General features: G+C 35.8%; 1 protein-coding gene across 7 annotated transcripts in view; it reads right to left on the bottom strand.

The window, feature by feature from the left end:
• Positions 1 to 22,002, bottom strand: part of Adgrl3 (adhesion G protein-coupled receptor L3) — an 811,341-nt gene that overhangs the window by 127,479 nt on the left and 661,860 nt on the right. For all 7 annotated transcript variants that reach the window (XM_033758920.1, XM_033758923.1, XM_033758917.1 and 4 more), the window contains 4 exons: positions 19,601 to 19,784; positions 18,347 to 18,469; positions 14,531 to 14,739; positions 13,570 to 13,746 (listed from right to left, as the gene is read on the bottom strand). In XM_033758920.1, coding sequence (XP_033614811.1) covers positions 13,570 to 13,746; positions 14,531 to 14,739; positions 18,347 to 18,469; positions 19,601 to 19,784 — 693 coding nt within the window. The remainder of the gene's footprint in view (positions 1 to 13,569; positions 13,747 to 14,530; positions 14,740 to 18,346; positions 18,470 to 19,600; positions 19,785 to 22,002) is intronic.

Genomic DNA, 22,002 nt, shown 5'->3' with positions numbered 1-22,002 from the left:
CATGGGCAAAGGGTGGGGAAAACCACTGTGCCTAAAATTATTAAAATTAATTCTCTCAGGCACACAATAATAAAATAATCTAATGATGAAAAAATCTACCATTGAAAATTTATTTATTCTTTGTATTGATTTTTGATAATACTTAAATTGGGTGATACCGACACTGGGGAATTCACAATGTCTGTACACCAACTCTTTGAGTCATCATATATAGACATATGCAGTTAAAACAACATCTTTCCTCAAATATATTATTTGACAATTTCTTTGTGGAAAAAAAAGTAGTTTTTCACTTCTCAAAGAAGGCAAAGCATCTGTCTAAACTTCTCTTTTTCTAGGGAAGCTTACATGAATAGAGTTAATCATACTTTTTCATTAGAAACTCAAGCAACTCTTTGGAGTTTACGAGTTAGCTGCCTCTGGAACCAAAAACTTGTAGGCTTTGAGAGTAGTTACATAAAGAGAATTAACAAATGATTTTTTCAGAAAACTTAACATTGTCAAATGCTTTTTAGAGAGTCTGTGTAAAATAATGCTAAAGCAATATTATAAAATTTATTAGTCTTATTTAACCAATTAATAATGGGAACAATTTGCATGACAACAAGAGGCAGTTATTTAAAGAACCAGAGTCAAGAACTTAAGCTTCCTGATTTTTAATATCGTTTCCTACTTTCTTAAATTATAAAGTTGCAAACATTATGAATTGTGATGCTGATATCCATTGTGATGCCATGGATTAACTGAATTTATGCAGAAATTAAAGAAATAATGTTTACTTCTGTTATTACAGATCTTGGGACACTCTGGTACCCTCTGCTATTTGAAGTCCTCACTCAATCTTCACCTTTTAGAATCTCCACATGTTTAACTCCTCTCTCTGATGAAGTATTCCTCATTAGAACAGCAGATGCATCTCTAGCTTCCACTTCTAATCAAGCCTACTAAGTAAAGATGATAAAGAAACTAAAGTATTAGGATCCAAATTGTGCATGAAAAGATCTTAGGTCTCTTATTACTTAAAATTTTGCTAAAATTCAGGAGAAAAAAATCAAAGAGATTTTATCATCAGTTCTTTAGAATATGAAACTTACTGAAAAACATACAATGCAAAACAAACAAAAAACCCATCCTATTCCATATTTTTCTACTACTAAAATGCTGTCAGTCTCTATATGCTTAAACAAATTGTCTTACAATGTTATTTCACTCCCACTGGGGCATCTTGTCTGACCCATACAATGTACAGTCAAGGTTCTCTCTGTTGTATTTCCCCAACCTCTACCAGAATGATGAAATATTTCTCAAAAATACTGATATTACTAAACAGACTGTAAGTCTTGCTTGTCATAATGATAGTACTCAGTTCTTTGAAGAACAAAGGAAAAGTGGACTAAACATATTACAACAAAATTAAGATCGATAAAACACATTTTCCAAATATATTTCTACAATGTCCTTGTACAAAGTAACTTTAATAAAGTTATCAAACTAGTCAGACTGTTAGGGGGCCTCTCAATGACACACGGAAGATGTAGCACCTACTTGGTGGTATCCTTGTCAAAAATAAGCATTTTGGCTGGGGATTTAGCTCAGTGGTGTCGCCGCCTGCCTCACAAATGCAAGGTTCCAAGTTCGATCCCCAGTACCAAAAACAAACAAACAAAAAGCATTTTGACTGTGTAACGTTCTTTGGTAGAAGCGACATGAATTCTACCAAATGTCATCTTCATGAAAGACAAAAATAAACTTCAATGATGATTAAGAAGACATGGCAGCTAGAGATAACATGTGATCATTGATTGGGTCCTGCTTAAAAAATAATGACTATAGTGGACCAACTGAAAAATTTTACATATGGATTAAATAATATAGATAGTAACATTGCGTCACTGAAAAATATCGTGTATATAGTAATGGAGGAGAGAATGTTCTTAAAACTTGCTGGAAATTGAGGAGTTAAATAATATACCATTAAATCGCATAATATCAAATATTTCCTGACTTTCAAAGGTCAAGTAAAACAGCAAAATATAAATACATATCATATTTAGAAAAGTGATACTCCAAAGCATAAAAATGTAATTATTAATTCAGAGAAAAAGCATTTAGCGTTCATTGTGTCATTTAACTCTTCTATACAAGTTCAGTAAAACCGTAGAGAAAATAATAATTTAAATGTTTTTTCTTCAAATCCGTAATTTTGTGTTGTTCTTTCTAAACCTAAATTGATACATTGTCTCCTTTTATGAATTTAAGAATACATATCATGAGCTAAGTGACAATTCCCCTCCTTAAGCAGATGCCAAGAACTTTTTTTTTTCTGTTTCTACCTTTACCTTTCCTCCGTCCCTGCCCCACACAGAGATAAGTAAAAGGGAAAATCCAAAGAGCTTTCTTCTTATTCCTTCAGTAATTTCTCTTCCTTACACCACCTTTACCAAATCAAATAAAGGAAGCTGTAGTGAATGGTGGTCCCGTAAGAGATGGGAGAAGGGGGTATGGCAGCAACTTCCATTTCCTGTTGGGTGAGAGGAAAGGCTCCTGGCACAAGAGTTGAGCTTCTGGGAGCCATGGTGGTGGGAAGAAAATTTTCTCAAACTAATCCAGTGGGCTGCTAAATACTCTCTGTGATCTGGGAAACTACAAGATATGTATTTTCCAGCATCTGGTACATGGAGAGGGCACCAGGCAAATGCGGAAGGTGATGAAAGTGGTAGTTGTCTTTTTTTTTTTTTTTTAATTAAGACTGTTTTTTGGTAACCTGTGCAAAACTTTAACCAATTGTGGAAAATAATAAATTGTTAAACCTAGGTCTGTAGAAAACCAGAATAAAAATGTTAAATTATCTCAAAAAGCTTAACATTCAGAGGATCGAACTGGACATAACCTATATTTCAAAATATTCATGTGTCCACGTGTACTTTGCCATTAGTCCCATCATGCACGAGACAGCACACTATAAAATAAGTATATAAATTGGAGAAATTCATAACATTTAGCATTGTGTGTTATTTTCTTTTCCACTAATACAATCCATTTATTAAACTCTTAAAGTAACATTTCTGTTTCAACTTTAAAAAATAAAAAATATTCTTTCGAAAAAATGCAGACTTTCAACATGCAGTTACAGAGTCTAATAACAATGAAACTACCTCGTGTGTTCTCTACTGGAGTTTAAAAACTAGAGCCTTAAATGCTCAACACAAAAAATCCATAGTATGGAACTAAATATTTCCAAATCATGACTGTTTTGGATCAATATTATATTAAGAAAGAAATGTACTGGATTTAAACAATGAATTAACGTGTAGGCTTAGACTGAGGAGAGGTTGGGATTAGAGTTAGAGGATGAACAGTAAAAATAAGGTGCAATCATCAAACTAAGGAAAGTAAAAGCCTTCAAAGATAATAAAAATCAGTATTAAGTTGAACTGACAGTACAGAGTAGAAAGATTATTAGTGAAATTATAACACAATTTTAGTTGATATAAATCATAGGACCCAATTCTCAAGAGTTTACTACCCTGCTCTACAAAACCATAATCCAAATGTTAATTCAGTTAGTTTGAAACTGATTGGATTTAGTTAAAAATCCATTGGCAACCCCCAGTAATCACTATTCTACAATCAGGTGATTTTCTTTTAAAAGCTTAATGGAAAGATTTTTAATGGCTTTTTTGTCCAAAAAAGAAAACAATCATGTTTCCTGAAAAACAGAAGTAGAAAGAACTCCGAGACAGTTAACCTGCCATATGGCCACCTTTGGGCTTATGGTACCAATACTGGGAAGTTAAAACCAGAGGAGACAGAATTTTTGGATGTCAGCGTAATTGAGAATTTAAAGGAAACCATTCACAGCAGGTGGTTTTGTGGTTTCCAATCAAACAGAAGAGAGGCACTAAAACATGAGCAATATAAATCTTACAATTATTTAAAGTAATAATGAAAACAAAGGAAATGAAGCTGTACATTGGATGTTAAAGAGGTCACAGAACCAACTTCTATCACTAATTCTGTTTATTTATTTATTTATTTATTTTTATTTAAATTTTATTGAGTTTATTGGTACATTTTAGGGATACAGTACAGTTACATTCATTAGTTTTGTGGTTCAATCAAACAGAAGAGAGGCATTAAAACATGAGCAATATAAATCCTACAATTATTTAAAGTAATAATGAAAACAAAGGAAATGAAGCTGTACATTGGATGTTAAAGAGGTCACAGAACCAACTTCTATCACAAATTCTGTTTATTTATTTATTTATTTATTTTTATTTAAATTTTATTGAGTTTATTGGTACATTTTAGGGATACAGTACAGTTACATTCATTGTTGGGATCATGTACCTTTACATGGCAAGTCTTGATTCTCATTTTTTTCCCCTTACCTCTGCCCTCCCTTCACCCCCTCCTCCCCTCCCCATCTACAAACACTTTATTTTCATCTTTTCATTCTCTCACATTTTTTTCTTTTCCCTTTTTGTTCTTCCCCTACGTATCACACCTTCCCTACACCTTTAGCTCCTTTCCTCCCATTTCTAAATGTCAGTAATCTTATTAGAATCTTATGCATTGTTGCAGAATATTCACACCAGGGAAACTATTTGGTATTTACACATGTGGGACTTATTTATTTCACTTAGGAGTATATCTTCAATATGTATCCATTTTCCTATGAATGAATCTATTCTCTCGCTCTTTATGGCTGAGTAATATTCCATTTTATAGAAAAACCACAACTTCTTTATCCAGTTTCCAACGGATGGGCAAATAGGTTGTTTCCAAGATTTAGCTATTACAAACTGTGCCGCTATAAACATGGGTGCACATACTTCTCTGTGATATGATTCTTTTAGTTCTCTTGGAAAGATACCCAACAGAGGGATGGCTGGGTCAAATGGAACCTCCAGTCCAAGCTCTTTGAGGTATCTCCATATTGATTTCCATAGTGGTTGCACTAGTCTGCACTCCCACCAACAATGGAGGAGGGTTCCTTTCTCCCCACAACCCCGCCAACATTTGTTATTGTGTGATTTCTTGATAGCAGCCATTCTTTGTGGGGTGAGGTGGAATCTCAGTGTTGTTTTCATCTGCATCTCTCGAATGACCAGTGATGTGGAACATTTTTTCATATATTTTCTTGCTGCTTTCACTTCTTTGTATGAGAAATGTCTGTTCATTTCGGATGCCCATTTTTGGATCGGGTCTTTATATTTGGGGGGACTGATTGTTTTGAGTTCTTTATATATCCTTGATAATAGTCCTTTGTCTGAGGTACAGCTGGTAAAAATTTTTTCCCACATTGTAGATTGTCTCTTAGTTCTGCTAATGGTTTCTTTTGAAGTACAGAAGCTTTTTAGTAAGATGAGATCCCAGTTGTTGATTCTTTCTGCTAGTTCCCGTGCTACTGAGGATTTGTTCATAAAGTCTTTTCCTATACCAATGTCTTCCAGAGTTCTGCCTAACTTACTTTCCAGCAAGTTTAATGTTTCTGTTTTAATATTTAGATCTTTAATCCATTTGGATTTTAATTTAGTGCATGGCGAAAGATAAGGGTCTAATTTTAATCTGTGACAGGTTGATATCCAGTTTTTCCAACACCATTTATTAAAGAGGCTATCTTTCCTCCACTGAGGATGGTGAGCTCCTTTGTCGAAGATGAGGTAGCTGAGTACATCTGCATTTGTTTTTGTGTCTTCCAGTCTGTTCCATTGATCCTCAGGCCTATTTCTTTGCCAGTACCATGCTGATTTTATCACAGTGGCTTTGTAGTATAGTTTCAAATTGGGAATTGTTACACCTGGTGCCATGTGACTGTTGCCTATAATGGCTTTTGCTATTCTAGGTCTCTTGTGGTTCCAAATGAATTTTTGGATTCTTTTTTCTAGTTCTGTGAAATATAGTGTTGGAATTTCAATTGGCATTGCATTGAATGTATATAGCAGTTTTGGTAGTATGGCCATTTTCACTATGTTGATTCTTCCTACCCAGGAGCAGGGGATATCTTTCCATTTTTTTATATCCTCTTCGATTTCTTTTTTCAGAGTGCTGTAGTTTTCAGTGTAGAGATCTTTTGTTTCTTTTGTTAGATTGATTCCTAGATACTTCATTTTTTTGGATGCTATTGTAAAAGGAATTTTTTCCCTTATTTCTCTTTCTGTCTGTCTGTTATTTGTGTATAGAAAGGCTATTGATTTTTGGGCATTCACCTTGTATCCAGATACTTTACTGAATCTGTCAATTAAGTCTAGAAGTTTTTTGGTGGAGTTTTTTGGATCTTCAATGTAGAGTATCATATCATCAGCAAATAATGATAGTTTAACTTCTTCCTTTCCTATCTTTATTGCTTTAATTTCTTTCTCTTGTCTAATTGCTGTGGCTAATGTTTCCAGAACTATATTGAAGAGAAGTGGTGATAGTGGGCATCCTTGTCTTGTTCCTGATGATCATAGTGCAATCAAACTAGACATCAATAGCAAAAGAAACTAATTCTGTTTTAATGGATCCTCTCCATTCAGTCGAGAATTGTTTCATACATATACAATACATTGGTATTGCAAATAAGAAAAAAAGAATAATCCTTCACAGGAGAACTCATAATCTTGAGAAGTCAAATATATTTCAAGAGATGATTATAATAAATAATGAGGAACTCACCCAGTGTTTTGTCAACACATAAAAAGAAAGTTAGCTTTTACTGTGTATGGTTACGTGCCAAATGCTGTACCCAGTCTTCAAATGTCACTAAATGCAGATATTTCTAAAAATATATTTTAGAATATGGTAACCTGTGTAAAATATTAGTAACAGTAATTTTAATAGAAAAAGCAAGTGGTTCAGAGTATGGTTACTCCATGGAATGCAACAACAATGAAAGAAATGAAATAAAATCAGGTTCTAAGATGTTTACATCTGTTTGTTAAAAGCTCCAATTTAAAAAAAAAATTCTATTAGCTAAATTCTATATATATGTAAAGATAATCAGAACAAAGCTTTTTATAGATTTGCTTACATCAACAGAAATATACTTCCTACACAAAATATTAACATAGGTTTTCCTAAGGTCTTTGCCAATCCCAAATTATCAACTTCTGTATCAGTGTAACCCAGAAAGAAAGCAAGCAAGAAAGAAAAAAAAGAGAAAAAAGAAAGAAGCAAAGAAAGAAAACCAAAACCATTAAAACATTGTTATCCTCATTTATATAGGGAGATTACTTATTACTGGCAAAGGTGGGGAATCTTTAGCAACTTAGCAGAATAGCAATGCTTACTTATGGACCATGAAATGACCAAGTGCAAACTGACACTTTGTGTAACATTTCTCACATATCCAATTCTAATAACTGGTATGTGTTTCTTTACTGAAATTTTTTCTCAACAGAAATACATCGTTCACTAATGGAAGAATAATTTTGTTTGCATTTAATTATTATGTAATTTAAAAAAAATATTCAGAGTACATCTGATTTTCGATATGAGAAAATCACAATGAAATAAAATAAATGTAGCTTAGTAAGTTTATTAGTATTCACTAGATATGTATTTTTATCTGTTTATTTTTTTTATACTTTAAAGTTTAAAGAACATAGTGAGGAGCAAGTGATCAGGAAATTTAACTTAAAATATATTTGCTGGCTGGGGATTTAGCTCAGTGGTGCCACCGCCTGCCTTGCAAGCCCAAGGTGCTGAGTTTGCTCCCCAGTGCAAAAAAAACAAAAAAAATCTTTATAGATATATGTACATATTTACATTGTTTTTTCAACCATGTTGTTTGACAGTTAAGACTAAAACCCTTGTTTTATTTAGAACTCTAGTGCTAGTTCAACCATTTTTAATAAATAAACAAATTAGGGACAATTAAAATTTAGAAAACAAAACAAAACTAAATCTACACTAGTCCACTATCTCCTACTCTGTAGAAAAAAAAGTTAGTGAAAACAAGGAAACGCCTCAATATTCATATTTATTTTTCTGAGCAATCTTGAGCTAGTTTGTTGGAGGCAAGCCTTGCTTCTTTTATCTGCCTAAACTGACCTCGCTACAATCTCCCCCAGGAAATAATCTTAACAAATCTCTCCATCAACTATAAATTCCCTGAAGCATGAAAACTGGTTTGCCGGATGCCTCACTTTGTACAGATGGGGTAATGTCAGTGTTTAAATAGATGGTCAGGGAAATCCTCACGGAGAGAGCGACACTGTGAAGACTTGCAGACTGTGCTGCCTGCAGGGGACCGGAGGACTGAGACTCGGGTCTAACCTGATAGATTTGTTGGAAGGTTCAGTTGAAGGAGAAAGAGGAGGAGTAGGAGGAGTGGTCACAAGACGCTAACTGGGCCCAGGATTTTGAAGTTGGCTCCTACTGAGATAGGTATTGAGGATTGAGTCCAAGACAGGGAATACGGAACCTGGGTGTAAATGATTTACAGAAATACTTTTTTGTGAATCAATCAGAAGAGGGACAGTAACTAACCCATATTTTTAAAAGATCGCTTTGGCAACTGTTCTGAGAAGACACTTAAGAGGGATATGGGGAGAAGCAAAGAGACCACTTCAGGGCCCGCAGCCAGAACAAAGTTGTGGGAAGATGACAGGGACTGAACCTAGGTGATGGTGATGAAGACACCGAAAAGAGGTGAGATTCTGAATCTGGAAGGATATTCTGATGGGACTAAATATGCAGAAGGAGTGTAGAGACACAAAGGAGGCCTGGTTTAGGGCTGGAGCACACTGGAGAGCAGAGCAGCTGTTTACTAAGACAGAAGACTCACTTTGAAGAATGCCAAAAACAGTTCTACCATGACAACACTTACTAGATACATCTAATCTAATTATGATCATTTGACTCATATATTTTTTTCTTTTTGTGATATGGGAGATTGGACATAGGGTCACTGTACTATGTTACATTTCCAGCCTCTTTTTAAATATTTTTATTTTGATATAGGGTCTCACTAAGTCGCTAAGTTGCTGAGGCTGAGTTTTAACTTGCAGTGCTCCTGCTTCAGCCTGCCCGTGGACCTGACATTTTACGATAATTCTACTTTAAAACTTTTTGACTATGTGGGAAAGCAAAATGCAATTGATTGACACTGTATTTTGAATTTTAAATTTTGATCTTAGGCTAGCAACCTGTGGTCCAATATTCTCTCACAATACTAAGTAGTAGAAATACATTATAGCTCATACTGAGACACATGGTCAAGACAGTAAACATAAAATGAATTTCAGAGTCATATGACTACATGAAATCCCCTACTAGGAAAAATCTCACATATGTAAAATTATATTCTGGGCCAAAGTGACATTAAGAAGTCATAGAGATGAAGACAAACCAGCAGAGGGAACTAAAAAGGACCAGCTGCCAAGGAAGAAAAGAAAGAAGAGGTGGGGTCCCAAGGCACAGTGGACAAAGAGTTGCAAGAACATGGCCAACTCTACTTCTCACACACAATTTTCTTATACACATCCTGCTCATGCTTCAGAATGGGGAACTTCTCTGCTAAGTCCCGTGTGAGCACACCTGCCTTCCTCTATGTTCCCAAAGAGATCTTCCTCTATGTCCCCAAATCACTGTGCGGCACTCAACACTTATCAAAACAATGACAGCTACAGCAGCTTCACCTGCCCACCCTTCTTTCGAACTCCACCCCCTTCAAAGATGTGAGACCTTCAGGACCAGAAGCTTCTACCAGAGTCAGTGGAGTCTAGTAAAATATCTCACAAAAGAGAAGGAGGAAATTGTACTTATTAAGAACCTACTGTGTGCATGCAATATATCAGTATTTTATGATGCATACCTTACAAGCTCCAAAAAATGTGGCTAAAAGATAAAGGAAATGCCGGCTGAGCAGTAGAGACAACATAGGTAAGCAACAGATAAGGGTGATTAAGGACACAGAAGGAGACTGGCAGAGAAGACGGATACAATAGGAGGTCACACTTTGGTGTCATTAGCAGTCAAAATTATTCAGCAAACTCTGCTTCCTCTTTTCAAGTTCATCAAACAGACTTTTCCAATGTAATTTTGCTGCCTTTATAGATTTTCTGGTATTCAGAAAATAACAAGCAGCGCATATAAATATCTGCTCCAACTGGCTGCTACACTTCCCATTGTTCACGAATAAATTAGTGCTCTAGTTTAGACATTAGTGTCATGTAAATCTGGTTAGCGTATTTCTTTTCAAGTTTTAGTGATTATCACTCTCCTTATTTTCTGTTTTTCTTTGATCATTAAAGTGTCAAACTCCAGCTGTGGGATCAAAATTGGACTGATTCAGGCAATCATAACAGATTGTGAGATAGGAACTCTAAGACACACATCTTGTGTGACTGGCTGATAAAAGAAACTATTGATTTTCATTTATTTTGTCTCTTGTTGACACACAATAGTGCTCATGGCCATGATTCTTATATAATGGATTGAGGAGAGGTTGTTAGGCAATGAACTGAGAAAAAAATATTTATTTTGTCATTACCTCAAATTTGATCCATTTTTCTGAGTTTATTTCCTAGGCTGAAATGTAGAATCCCACAGCTAGACTAACTCATTCTAGATTTAAATCTGTCACTTGTGAGTGCAGACAATCTTGCTAAACTAGATCAATTTGCGAAGCTTTGACAAAATAAGGTTTATAGTCTTTTGAAGGCCAAAACTTGAACTGTGTGAACGCAGCTGAAGAAACTGTACTTGTATGCTGCTAACTGAGCTTAGGTGTAGTCCCTCTGGGATAAGGGCTATTTCTAAATTCTAGTCAAGGAAAATTTTGGATCAAATCACTTACACTGGCAGCATGAGGTTGGCAAAACTTGTGCCACAATTTTCGCATTTTAAGTATATTGAACATTCATACTTCCTCTATTTTTCCTGACACCAAGGGGATGAGAAGTCACAAGTATATTATTTCTTTCTTGCTAGCTCACCTACCAACCTCAGTAATCTTTAAGGTATTGTTTTGTGTGTGTGTGTCCTAAGTACATGTGAAATATAAACTATCCTCTTCATCCCCACCTTTACCAGGACTTTTGAAATTACCATCAAAATCCAGCTAGTCTAATCATTTTCATATCCATCTACATAGTTTCAGGAGTAATATGTAAAATGCAAAGTAAGCCAGCACTGTGATGTTTTTCCGAAATCTATCAAGTAGAGTAACTACAAGGACTCACCAATAGGTAACGTGAGTCCTAGGAAAGGGAGTCCCCTCAGCTGGGCTTTGGGGTTCTGAGGGAGCACAATATACCAGTGACAGAGTCGGGTACAGGCTTGTCCCACAATGACATGTTTGAGTGCACAAGTCCAGGGATTCTATGAACTCTAAATTCAGAGCATGAATTGGTGTGGGGTGAGGGGCAGGTGAGCTGTGGATTGAACCTAGGGACTCACACGTCTAGCCAAGCTCTCTGTAGTGCTGAGCTAGATCTCCAGGTCCTGATATTTCTAAATTCAGATACAAGTCCTCTAAGTCATTATCAAGTTCAGTTTTCTTAGGTCAGGCTCTGTTTCATTTCTGCCAGCCTTACTTGTTCCTAGCACACATTTAGACATACGTGGCCTGACCTGTGATAGGCTGTGTGACCATTCATTCTGGCTGCTGTCCTGGGTCTACAGATGTGAAGCCCATCTGAATTTCTCTATGAGGCCCTCCACGGCCCCCAGCCTGTGGGATTCCCCAGCTCACTGTCAAATGCTAAGCAACCATGCTGTTCATATGGTGCAGTCACCTTGACCTCCTCACACCACGCACAACACATACCATGATATATAGCCTCGTTCATGTTTTTCTCACGCTATTGTCTCTGGACATTCCTCACAACTTTCTTAGCTAATTCACTAGTCTCCTTATTTACATCTTATGAATTGTCTTTAAGAAATTTTCCTGACTTTATTTGGTTTTCTCACAGTATACTGTGAGAAAGTATAAACACTAAACTTCACAGTAAATTTCATCCTTATCATTATCTTATTGCAATCTAATTACTTATTTCTGTCTTATCTTTAAGTAGCTGTAAATCTCTTGAAGGCAACATCCTTTATCATTTATTACTGCATTACATAATAACAAATATGTGCCAAACTGAACAGTAAGGTTAAAACTACATGTTATTTTACATTTCATTATGCCCATAAAGACAACTGCCTTGAAAATACCATCTGTTAATTACTAATGTTGAACAGCTAAGTAACATTAACATATATAATAAAAATTTTAGTTAATTTTAAGAAAGAATGTTCAGCTTTTGCCAGAGCCAATTGAAGGTTTTAGTGCTAATTTTCTCTCTACAATGCTATATATTCCAAATAATCTTGATGGAGACATTACAATGGAAAATGCTATGGAAATGAACCTTTGCATGTTGCATAAAACATTGATGCTACAAGCATTTTACCTTACCAAAGAAAAATAACAGTAGTAGTTCCAAAGACAAGGAATTTTTATTGATTAGATGACTAATAATTTTAAGGTAATCCTAAATAATATGCAAATTAAACTACATAAGTATGTGAATAAAACTGTAGGAGACCGTATTTGAAGATTTTACTTGTAATTAATTTATTTAGTTTGTAATCTTTAAAATTTTTAGGAAAATGTATTCTTTGTATTGGACATCTTATTTCAAAGCTTAAAAAGCAGTCTTTTAAAATGTTACATAATGTAAATAATCTATTTTTCATCAGCTATAATTACTGGCTGGATTCAACATGTAGACCAGAGTCAGACTTAGTTCCCGAACTATTGTTACGAGGGAAGCAAGCTATCAGGGTTCTCAGTGATTCCTGAATTGCTCAGAACAAAAACTGAAGTTTCCAACACTATCTCAGCAGCAATCTTACCTCCTCTGACACACGGATCTGTATAGTGCTCTGGTCTGAGTTTTCTAGCTTAGGTCTCCTAAGTTTGGATTGTACCACACCTGTATTCCTCACAGTGGTCCTGCTTGGGTCTCTAAGGCCCTGCCAGGTGTCTCTCGCATTGCAAACCAAAGGTCTCTGTCTCTCAGTCCTCACTCTACATGAGGGCCAGTCACACTGGGAAAAGACTGCCACCTAGGTCAGTCATGTGTCTGACTGGGCAAACTATGTTAGCACCTGGATTCTTCCTTAGTATAGTATCTCCTTCAATAAGCAGAACTCGTTGCCTTCTGTTAGAGTTTGCCAAGCCCTCTGTGTACTGTGTACGGTGCTTATCAGTTCCTTTCTTGAGAGTCAGTTTGATAGCTGTGTATTGAATCTTATGTGCAGCTCTTTGGAATTGTGCTGCTTTGCGTTCCAACCCTATTGGCCTTTGGACCTGGAGTCTTACCTTACCACGCTTACAAATTATCTTCTGACATTTATACGACATAAAAGCAGAGAGCTAGCAGAAATTTATTACACAAACTTCAATTTTATTAATCACCCAAAGGATCCAAGAGGATATGTCTTGAATGCCTGAGGGTTCCCCGACAGAATTACTACGAAAGTTGAAAAATGCTGAAATGGGACAGCTCTCGTAGCTCCAATTGTTTATAGTCTGACTGAACTGTAAGCTGAAGGGTTTTTAGTTTTTGCCCTGTATCTTACCTTAACTTCCACATGTGCCATCAGTACTGCAAAGTTGGTCAGGTGGTTACAAGAGCAAGTGGTGTGCGTCTTGTTTGTCGTCAGGAGCCGGCAGCCTTGTGTTGACCAATAGCCTGTCATGGTGCGTTTGGAGTAGCTCCAGAACGAACAGTTAGGGTTGAAATTTTCCTCTGACTGCTACAGTGGGCAAACAAGGAAAAAACAAGCAAAACATAAAGGCAAAACACACTTCATTTACGTGTAATTTAACTAGGCATTCCCTTTACATACAACACACCCTCACTCTCTGCTGCAATCCCCATGCCTTTGTCTAGAGGTTTTTCATATTAAATAGGACTCATTAAGCAAATCATTTAAGTCTAAAGAAATTAAAATAGGCTATTTTCTCCATTTTACTAGAAGAGTGTCCACTGTTTTTAAGTTATTAATATTGAAGGCTAGAAGTATCGATGTTTTAGAATCATATATATTTCAAAGCAAAGAAGTTAACTGTGGGAAACAACTTCTCAAAGCAACTGAAGGTCTGAAGTTAACTTTTAGAAATCTCTGTTGAATTTACAATTTCAATCAATTTTCGAATTTACTCAAAAATCTTTGGAAAAGACATAAGTACTTGTATTATAATTTGTGAGACACTATCCAAGTCCATGTAATATTTTGCTAGCTCTTTTCTAAAGATAAACTGCATGGAATACATATAGACAGTTAAAAGATTATTAAATCAGAGAAAATTAACATATCCATAATTTCCATATTTAGTTTTGCTTTGTTTATTTTTCTGGCAAGAGCAGCTATAATTTAGTTATTTCTGGACAAAAAAAATCACTACATTTTATAGATAGTGAATTACTGCATGAAAATAATAGAAATAATATTAAAATAAAACTAGTACATCTAATATCCATGTTATATTGAATGTGGGTAATGTAAACAACAAAAATCCAACATGCCCTTTTCTTACCTTGATATGTTTAACAGTAAACACCACAGGATCAGCCAAATAAACCTTATTACTGAATTCTTTGTTTATTGCTGCCGTTATCACAGGTGAATTAACAATAACAGAATGATTTGTGGACATAGCTTCTGTTCCCAACTTCATACTGGCATTCTCCGTGGACAGATAAGGGCCCAAGTTGTTATACAGAACAAAGGCCACTCTGATCTCACCTAAAATTAATACAAGTGTGAATTGTTAGGAGGGGAATAATGATTCTTTTGCATACTTTATCTAACTTAGTTCTAACTAGATGGTAATTAAATCTGTATAATATGCACACACAAAATCAAGCATTTATTTGATTGGCACTAAAGTATAAAGTCAACTTCTGCTGAAAGAACTATCTATCAGTGCTTAAAAATAAATGAACCTTGGGCCAGGGATTCTGCTGCCTGCCTCACAAGTACAAGGACCAGAGTTCAATCCCCAGTACCACCCCCCCAAAAAAAAGAGATAAAACACATACATTTTTAGGAAAAAAGAGAAACAAAAGATCAATGGACACAAAAAATAATCAGTTTCATCAGTAATTAGGAAAATGAAAATTAATACCACAATGAGTTAGTATTTTATAACAACCAGAATCTCTCAATTTAAAAAGAATGATCACAACAACAGTGACAGGAATGAGGAGTAATCAGAATTCCTGTACACTGCTGTTGGGAATGCAAAATGGTTCCAACTATATATTTGGAGAAATATTTGTCAGACTCTTGTAAATTTGAACACATTTCACCCTTCCTAAGTAAGTAAAACCAAATATTCAAAAAGAAAAAAAAAACACTTGTAAAATACTGATTGCATCTGTCTTCCTATCATCTCCAAACCGGACACAACTGAAATGAGAGACTAAAGTAAAACATATTATTATAGAATATGCTGTGCATGAACAAACTATTGGCCAATGGTATTTCATGACTGAAGCTCAGAAATATTTTCCAGACAAAAGAAAGTACATTCTGTGTTATTCTAGCTACATGAAGTCTAACAGGACACTCTTGCCTACAGAAATGGTAATGGGAAAAGCATAAATGTGGTAGAAAGAGGGAGGAAAAGAATGGTAAGAGACACCAGGGAGTCTTCTAGATAACAGGAAAGCTTTATTTTTTTATGTGATATTACAGAGGTTTATACAACTGTTAAATTTTTCAAGGTAGATACTTCCATTATACATATTTTAATGTAGGACCTCCTTTGACCAAAGTTCTTCCCACATCATCTGTTTTCTTTAGAAAAAGGAAAACCAGACTTCACTGGGGCGGCCAGGATGTCTCACAGAAGACTGTGCTGTGGGACAGGCTATTGACAGCCTCCTTGCTCCAGTGTCCTCTGGATCTGATGCATTACAAAATCTGTTATGCTTTCAGTAATCCAGTAAAAAGATTACGATGAGGGCTACACAAAGGAAGAAGTTACTCTGATCTGATCCATCTCTGTTAACGTAGATAAATAAAGGTGCCAGACCAAGGAATATTAATTCATAAATGCTTCCTGTCTATTGAAATGGAGAATTCTTCCCCTCTTGATTTAGTATACAAACACTGATTTTTCTTGGAAAGCTAAACTTAGAATTATCCATGCATTTTTCTTGTTCACATTGTCAACTTTTATTTTAATTGGCAATAACTCATACCAATTTCTACTTGTGAGAGCGATTTTACCAAAGCATTCGATCACATATAATTGTCTCAGATCCCTCACTCCGAAGTTTATACTTAGATGGGATGTAAAACGAGAATAACAACCTATGCAATAATGCAGTGAATGACGACAGGAATGAGCGCACATATCGCTAGGAGGAAACCACACTTGCGCCAATCCTCATTAGCTTTGTGTCGACAGCGCACACGTGTGTCCAGTACATCCTTAGGGAGTGCACACACGTGCCAGGCACTATTTCAAGCACTAGGTCCCTGCTCTTGTGGGGTTTGCTGCCTAGAGGGCAAGTCAGATTATAAGGAGAAGATGAATAATATAATTTCCTGTAATGGCAAATAAATACATAAATATTATGAATAAGCACTGGCATCAGCATGGCTAATGGGGAAAGACTGACTGGGAGGGAGCGGTGCACACTAACTGAAGGAGGTAAAGATTTTCTCTATGGAGCAAAGATTTATTCTAAGAAGTGAATAATGAGGAGGTCAGCGTGAAAAGAGCTATAAAAAATGTATTTCAAGAACAAAGAAAAGAAAAGGCAACACAAAAGTACTGTCTAGGACCATGCACGGTGTGGGCTAGGAGAAGAATTAAGGCTGATTGGCTCAGATCGTGGAAAAAATTCTGAAGACAGAGGCAGGAAGGAAGAGACCAGGGAGCATGGGTGGGAATCGGTGGGGCACGCAATTCCACTTCCAAAGTTAACTAGGGGGAAGCTGGACAAAGTTATTTTCGGAAGGGTCCTCTCTCAACAGCGGAAGCAGAGAATCCAATCCAGGAAGGTATCTCAGGAATGTGATTCTGTCATTTAAAATCTCATTGCTGCCTCAAAAATTAGTTTAGTCCAATTTAAATAAGATTTATGACTTTGGCCTTATAAGAATTCTACCACTTATAAAGCATTTCAATCTGGTGACAAAAATATAAATTTTCTTAATATTTAACAGCATCTTCTTCCCATATACCCTGTGATAGAAAACATATCGCAGCATGAGTTGGTTGCTTCAACTTTAGGTCATTTTCCTATCATCTAGCAGGTTGCTGCTGCCTTGGCAAAAATATGTTTCAAAATTTTAAGATTTTGTGAAGCTTAGGGCAAACTTTCTCTAAGAGATCACATTTATTGAATTCTAGGGTTTTTTTTTTTTTGTTTTTAGTGAATTCACTTCATTAGTAAGCTGAGCTGACCTACATATGCTAGTTACAAATTTTCAGTATGTTTTTCAAAGAAAAAGTATAGAAACACTCGCAAACATGTTGAAATAAAAAGTGTATTTTAAAAAGGACAAATAAAACTTCCTTTAAAATTTGTATAAGATAAAACTGCAAACTCAGCGAGAGGTACTCTCTTCAAGGAAAAAAGTCAGATCATCTGAGTTTTGGTATTAAGAATTTCCCACATATTCAAATTTCTGAAAACTGAAAAGTAATGGAGTAATTTACAAATCTAAGAGAGAATTTTATGGAATAAACCTCACTGTGGACAAGAGGAGGAGGTAGAGAAAGAGAATGTTATAAAGAAGAGGAAAGAAAGAGCTCTTAACGTGGTGGATCTAGAATCCCAAAGCTAACAATCAATAAGCCCTTATCCCATGTATTCATTGGCCACATGTACTTCTTCTAGAAGAGTTTGTTCATTTCAGTTGCCATTTTTGATTGTATATTTGATTCTGGAGGGGTCTAATTTCTTTGAGTTCTTTATATGTTCTTAATTTTAGTCCCCTGTCCAAGGGATAGCTGGCAGAAGTATTTTTGCTGCTCTCTAGGTTGTCTCTTTGCTATGTCAATTGTTTTCTTTGCCAGGCAGAAGTTTTTTGATAAGATCCCATTTACTAATTCTCAGTATTACTTCTTGTGTCACTGAGGGCCTGTTCAAAACTTCATTGCCTATGCCTATGTCTTCAAGAGTTATCATATACTTCGCGTAACTACTTTGAAGATCATGATACACAGTGTACTAACTATTGCTATTCTCTTTTTATTGCATTATGAATTTTTGTTTTATCTTGTCATAAAATAAAAAAAAGGATCAATGAAGCCATGCAAGGTCAATAACATCAAGCAAAAATAATGAAAATAATAATAATGACGATGATGATGATAATAACAATAACTCACCATTTCGGCCATTTTGCTTTAAAGTATTTGCAGAAAGCTGAATTGTGCTTCCATGGGCCATGTTTTCTGGAAATTTTAGGTCTTCTAAGTTTCCATCTGTGCTCAACCTTGCAACTTCTAATTCTGTTAACAACAGAGAAGCATCAGTGCTCACTGAGAAACATGTTGAAGCATTTCCTAAACCACTGAAAGAGTTCTGAAATCAAAACACTGGTGTTCTCACACTATTTGTCATGTTCAGTTTTTAAGACAGTATATTTTGCTATTTTTTTAATAAAAGCATAAATATTTTATTTTTTCTCAGAAACATGTGTTTGCAATTTATGTTAAGAAAACCTTAAAAATATACAGGTCATTTGAATTAGTAAGTCAATCTATTGAAGCAAATACGTAAATTCTAATAAATCAATGAAAATTTGTACAATGGCTCATGGAATAATATTTTCAAACCACTGTTGATCACATAAGGAAACAACCCTTAACCCTGGAATTAACATAAATGTCCAAATAATATGTAGTGGATCAACACTATATAATATCACAAAATGCGCTATTTTAATTTTTTCAAAAGAATGTAAAATCCCATAAAGTTATGTAAATAATATAAACATATTAATAATAAAGTCAAAAATTTAAAACTCAAAGCCCACATCCTGGTACCACTGACTTTATCATTCAAAATATTATTTTTATTTCATGAATTGCATAAAATCCCTTTAATAATTTGAGCTGTATTTTTGTATCAATATTGATCTATTGTTAAATTGATTAAAATGTGGAATGGTTTTATCAAATCTCTTGAAATAAAATTGTCAGCTACATTATACACCACAATTAAATGAATTACGCTGACTAAGCCAAGTAACAAAATTATCATTGTTTTGTCCTCTTTACCCAAATGATTTGTTTATACTATATAATTCAAATATAAATCTGAAATCACCTATTAGCCCTATATTAGGAGGACAAAATACTAAGTGTACAAATGGTACATACATACATAAAAATTCTAAAATTAAACAAACCACTGTAAGCGATCTCAGGCAAAACTGTAATGTCCCAACACGTTTAATATATGTCCTTTTGACCTCAGTAGGCTGAAAGGTGAGGGCTACTTCATTTTAGAAAAAAGAATAAATTATCTTCATTGAAATAAAGCATGATTCATATCTAGTGCTCCAGATGTGCTTTTTTCTTTTCCTTTCTCTGCTGCACAAGGGTCTCTGGACTGTCTGTATAACAAGGGTCACTTACGAATATTGTCTGTGTTCTCCCTGACGATGTCTGTCTTCAAAAGGTTATCAGCCAGCACAAAAGCGCTCTCCTCCACAGTGTCCAGTAACATGGTGGCTGCCCGGAGTTGATCGCTTGCAGTCAGGTCTCTCCACGCATTCAGAGCTTGCGGCTGGAGGAGGTTGTTAACTGTCTCGATCATCGCCTACAAGAAGATGAGCAGAATGACAGAGGTCTCTAGTGAACCAAAGGGCTGTCAGAAATTCAGGGGTACATGTTGCCTGGCAAGCAAGGATCAGCGGTGTGCGCGACTTCGCTATTGTCCCAGCCTCCCCTGTGGCACGCTTCGGCAGAAGCATTCATTATTTTCCCGGGAAGCCCTGGCTGAGACTTTGCAAGGGAAGAGGAAAATCTGTTTTTTGTTTTGAAGGACAACAAATTGAGCCAGGCTTGCTTCTGAGAATCAATAGTGCAGGCTTCAATAAGACTATGATCACATAATTTAATTATTTGGCTTGGGAGCCCTTGACAACTAATTTAAACCAACAGTTTTGCCACATAACGCACCAAAAATGATTTTTTTCCCCCTATACATCATCATAAAATGGAACGCTAACCTAGACAGGGATTAAAATGATGACTGTGGATGGGCAACACTAGAATCTGTTGCCTACAGGTGGAGGAGTCACTGAACAGACAATCTTTTCTTATTCTTTCTACTTCCTCTTTTTCCCCAAGCCAGCAACTAACATATCAGAATGGAGAAAGTATCAAAGCATACCCACTCCCAGGCACTTCGGACTTGTTATATGTGGAGAGAAGCCTCCTTCATGCTGTTTACTACTAGGAAGGGGAATAAACAGTTGGAATTCATTGCCAATGGCCCTCCGGTGTTTTTTCTTTAAGAAAAAGCATCAGCAGTAGGTACATCCACACACAGAGACAAAACAGCGCATTTCTCATAGCTTCATCCAAAAGAATCATCTCTCCAGATACGATTTACGAATTTCCTGTGGTTCTCTTTATGCAGCAGGCTACAAAGAAAAAACAGTTCTCCCAACGAGGTCTCAAGCATCATTCAAACATTGAGATTTGCAAAACAAAAATATAGCACCTGCAGTTTGAAAGTGATCATCCCTGAACCCATTCATTATAAAATATGCCTCTAATCCAGAAATAAAGTTGAGCAAACAGCCAACACAGACACTGTTTCTAAGCAGTACATGAGTGTTTTGAAACAGGGCTCCCATTATTGCCATGTTGGCAGAGGGATCGGAGAGACGGGAGGTATGTCCTTACGCAGTGTTTTCTTCGGGCTGGCGCTTTCATAGTAACCAAGTAACAACTGTTAAAAATTCAGCTTCATAATGAAACACCTTGGCTGCCAATTAACACCAGCTTCAAAAACTAATTTGCCCTTTGATAAAACTTGTTTTTCTTGATATTTTCCCAGGAATTCCAGCTTCTGGACAACAATCAACATCAGTGGACTTTTGACTAAAATAGTCCAACTCATCCCTTACATACTTTGCATCATTAAACACATACACACTAAAACAACAACAAAAAAATTTGTCATAAATTTAAAGACCAGATGCTTTCACATAGTGTGCCTTGTTCTGCCATTTGTTCTGTGTTTAAAGCATGACCTAGCAGCTGGACAAAAGTATTTCTGATCCCAACAAAACTAACTGCTTTCTAGAAAGTTCTCTAAAGGGGTAATGCCAACAGTATATGCCAAAAACAAGGTGCCAGATAGGAAACACACAAACAAATAAACAAAAAGTTGAGGTATTTTCTGAAGCCAAACAGAAAACATCAACTCTTGAGTGCAAAGAGGTACTCTTCTGTGAATAGGTGATCCTCCGAGTTTATTAGAAATGCTCTGACAATCCCACATGCAACAAAAATTATACAGCTGCTTTGAAATGGAGCAGCCATTTTACCTGCCAATACTTTTTATAATTACTAAATGATTGCACATTGATTAACTTAAATTTTACATCAGAGAACATTTATCGAGGATAATGCAATATTTCTTTTCTACCTTCTTTTAATTACTTAATTTAAAAACTGAAAAGTCAGAGGAAAAAAAGAGAGAACACTAAACAATATGGTGAACTCCAACACTGTTACCCAACAAAATTTTAAATAAATAATTCCAAAACAAAAAGGGGCATCACTGAGAGTCTGAACAGACTGGCATGGAGGTCTTCATCAATCAGCCACTGACAACTTTTCAGCACAGATAAGTCTTGGGCCAAATAGCTTCACTGGTGAACTGAACCAACCTTTGAAGGAGAATCAACACCAGTCCTTTACAAAATATTGCAGAACAGTGGAGAGGAGGGTCCACCTCCAAACACATTTTACAAGGCCTACCTTACTACTCTGATATGAAAGCCAGAGACAAAGATCCCATC

The sequence above is a fragment of the Fukomys damarensis genome, unplaced genomic scaffold, assembly GCF_012274545.1.
Source record: "Fukomys damarensis isolate Sample0158 unplaced genomic scaffold, DMR_v1.0_HiC HiC_scaffold_35, whole genome shotgun sequence".
In the NCBI taxonomy this organism is placed as follows: Eukaryota; Metazoa; Chordata; class Mammalia; order Rodentia; family Bathyergidae; genus Fukomys; species Fukomys damarensis.
Note: the sequence above shows the minus strand (reverse complement) of the source record. Positions and strands in the feature narration are given on the sequence as shown.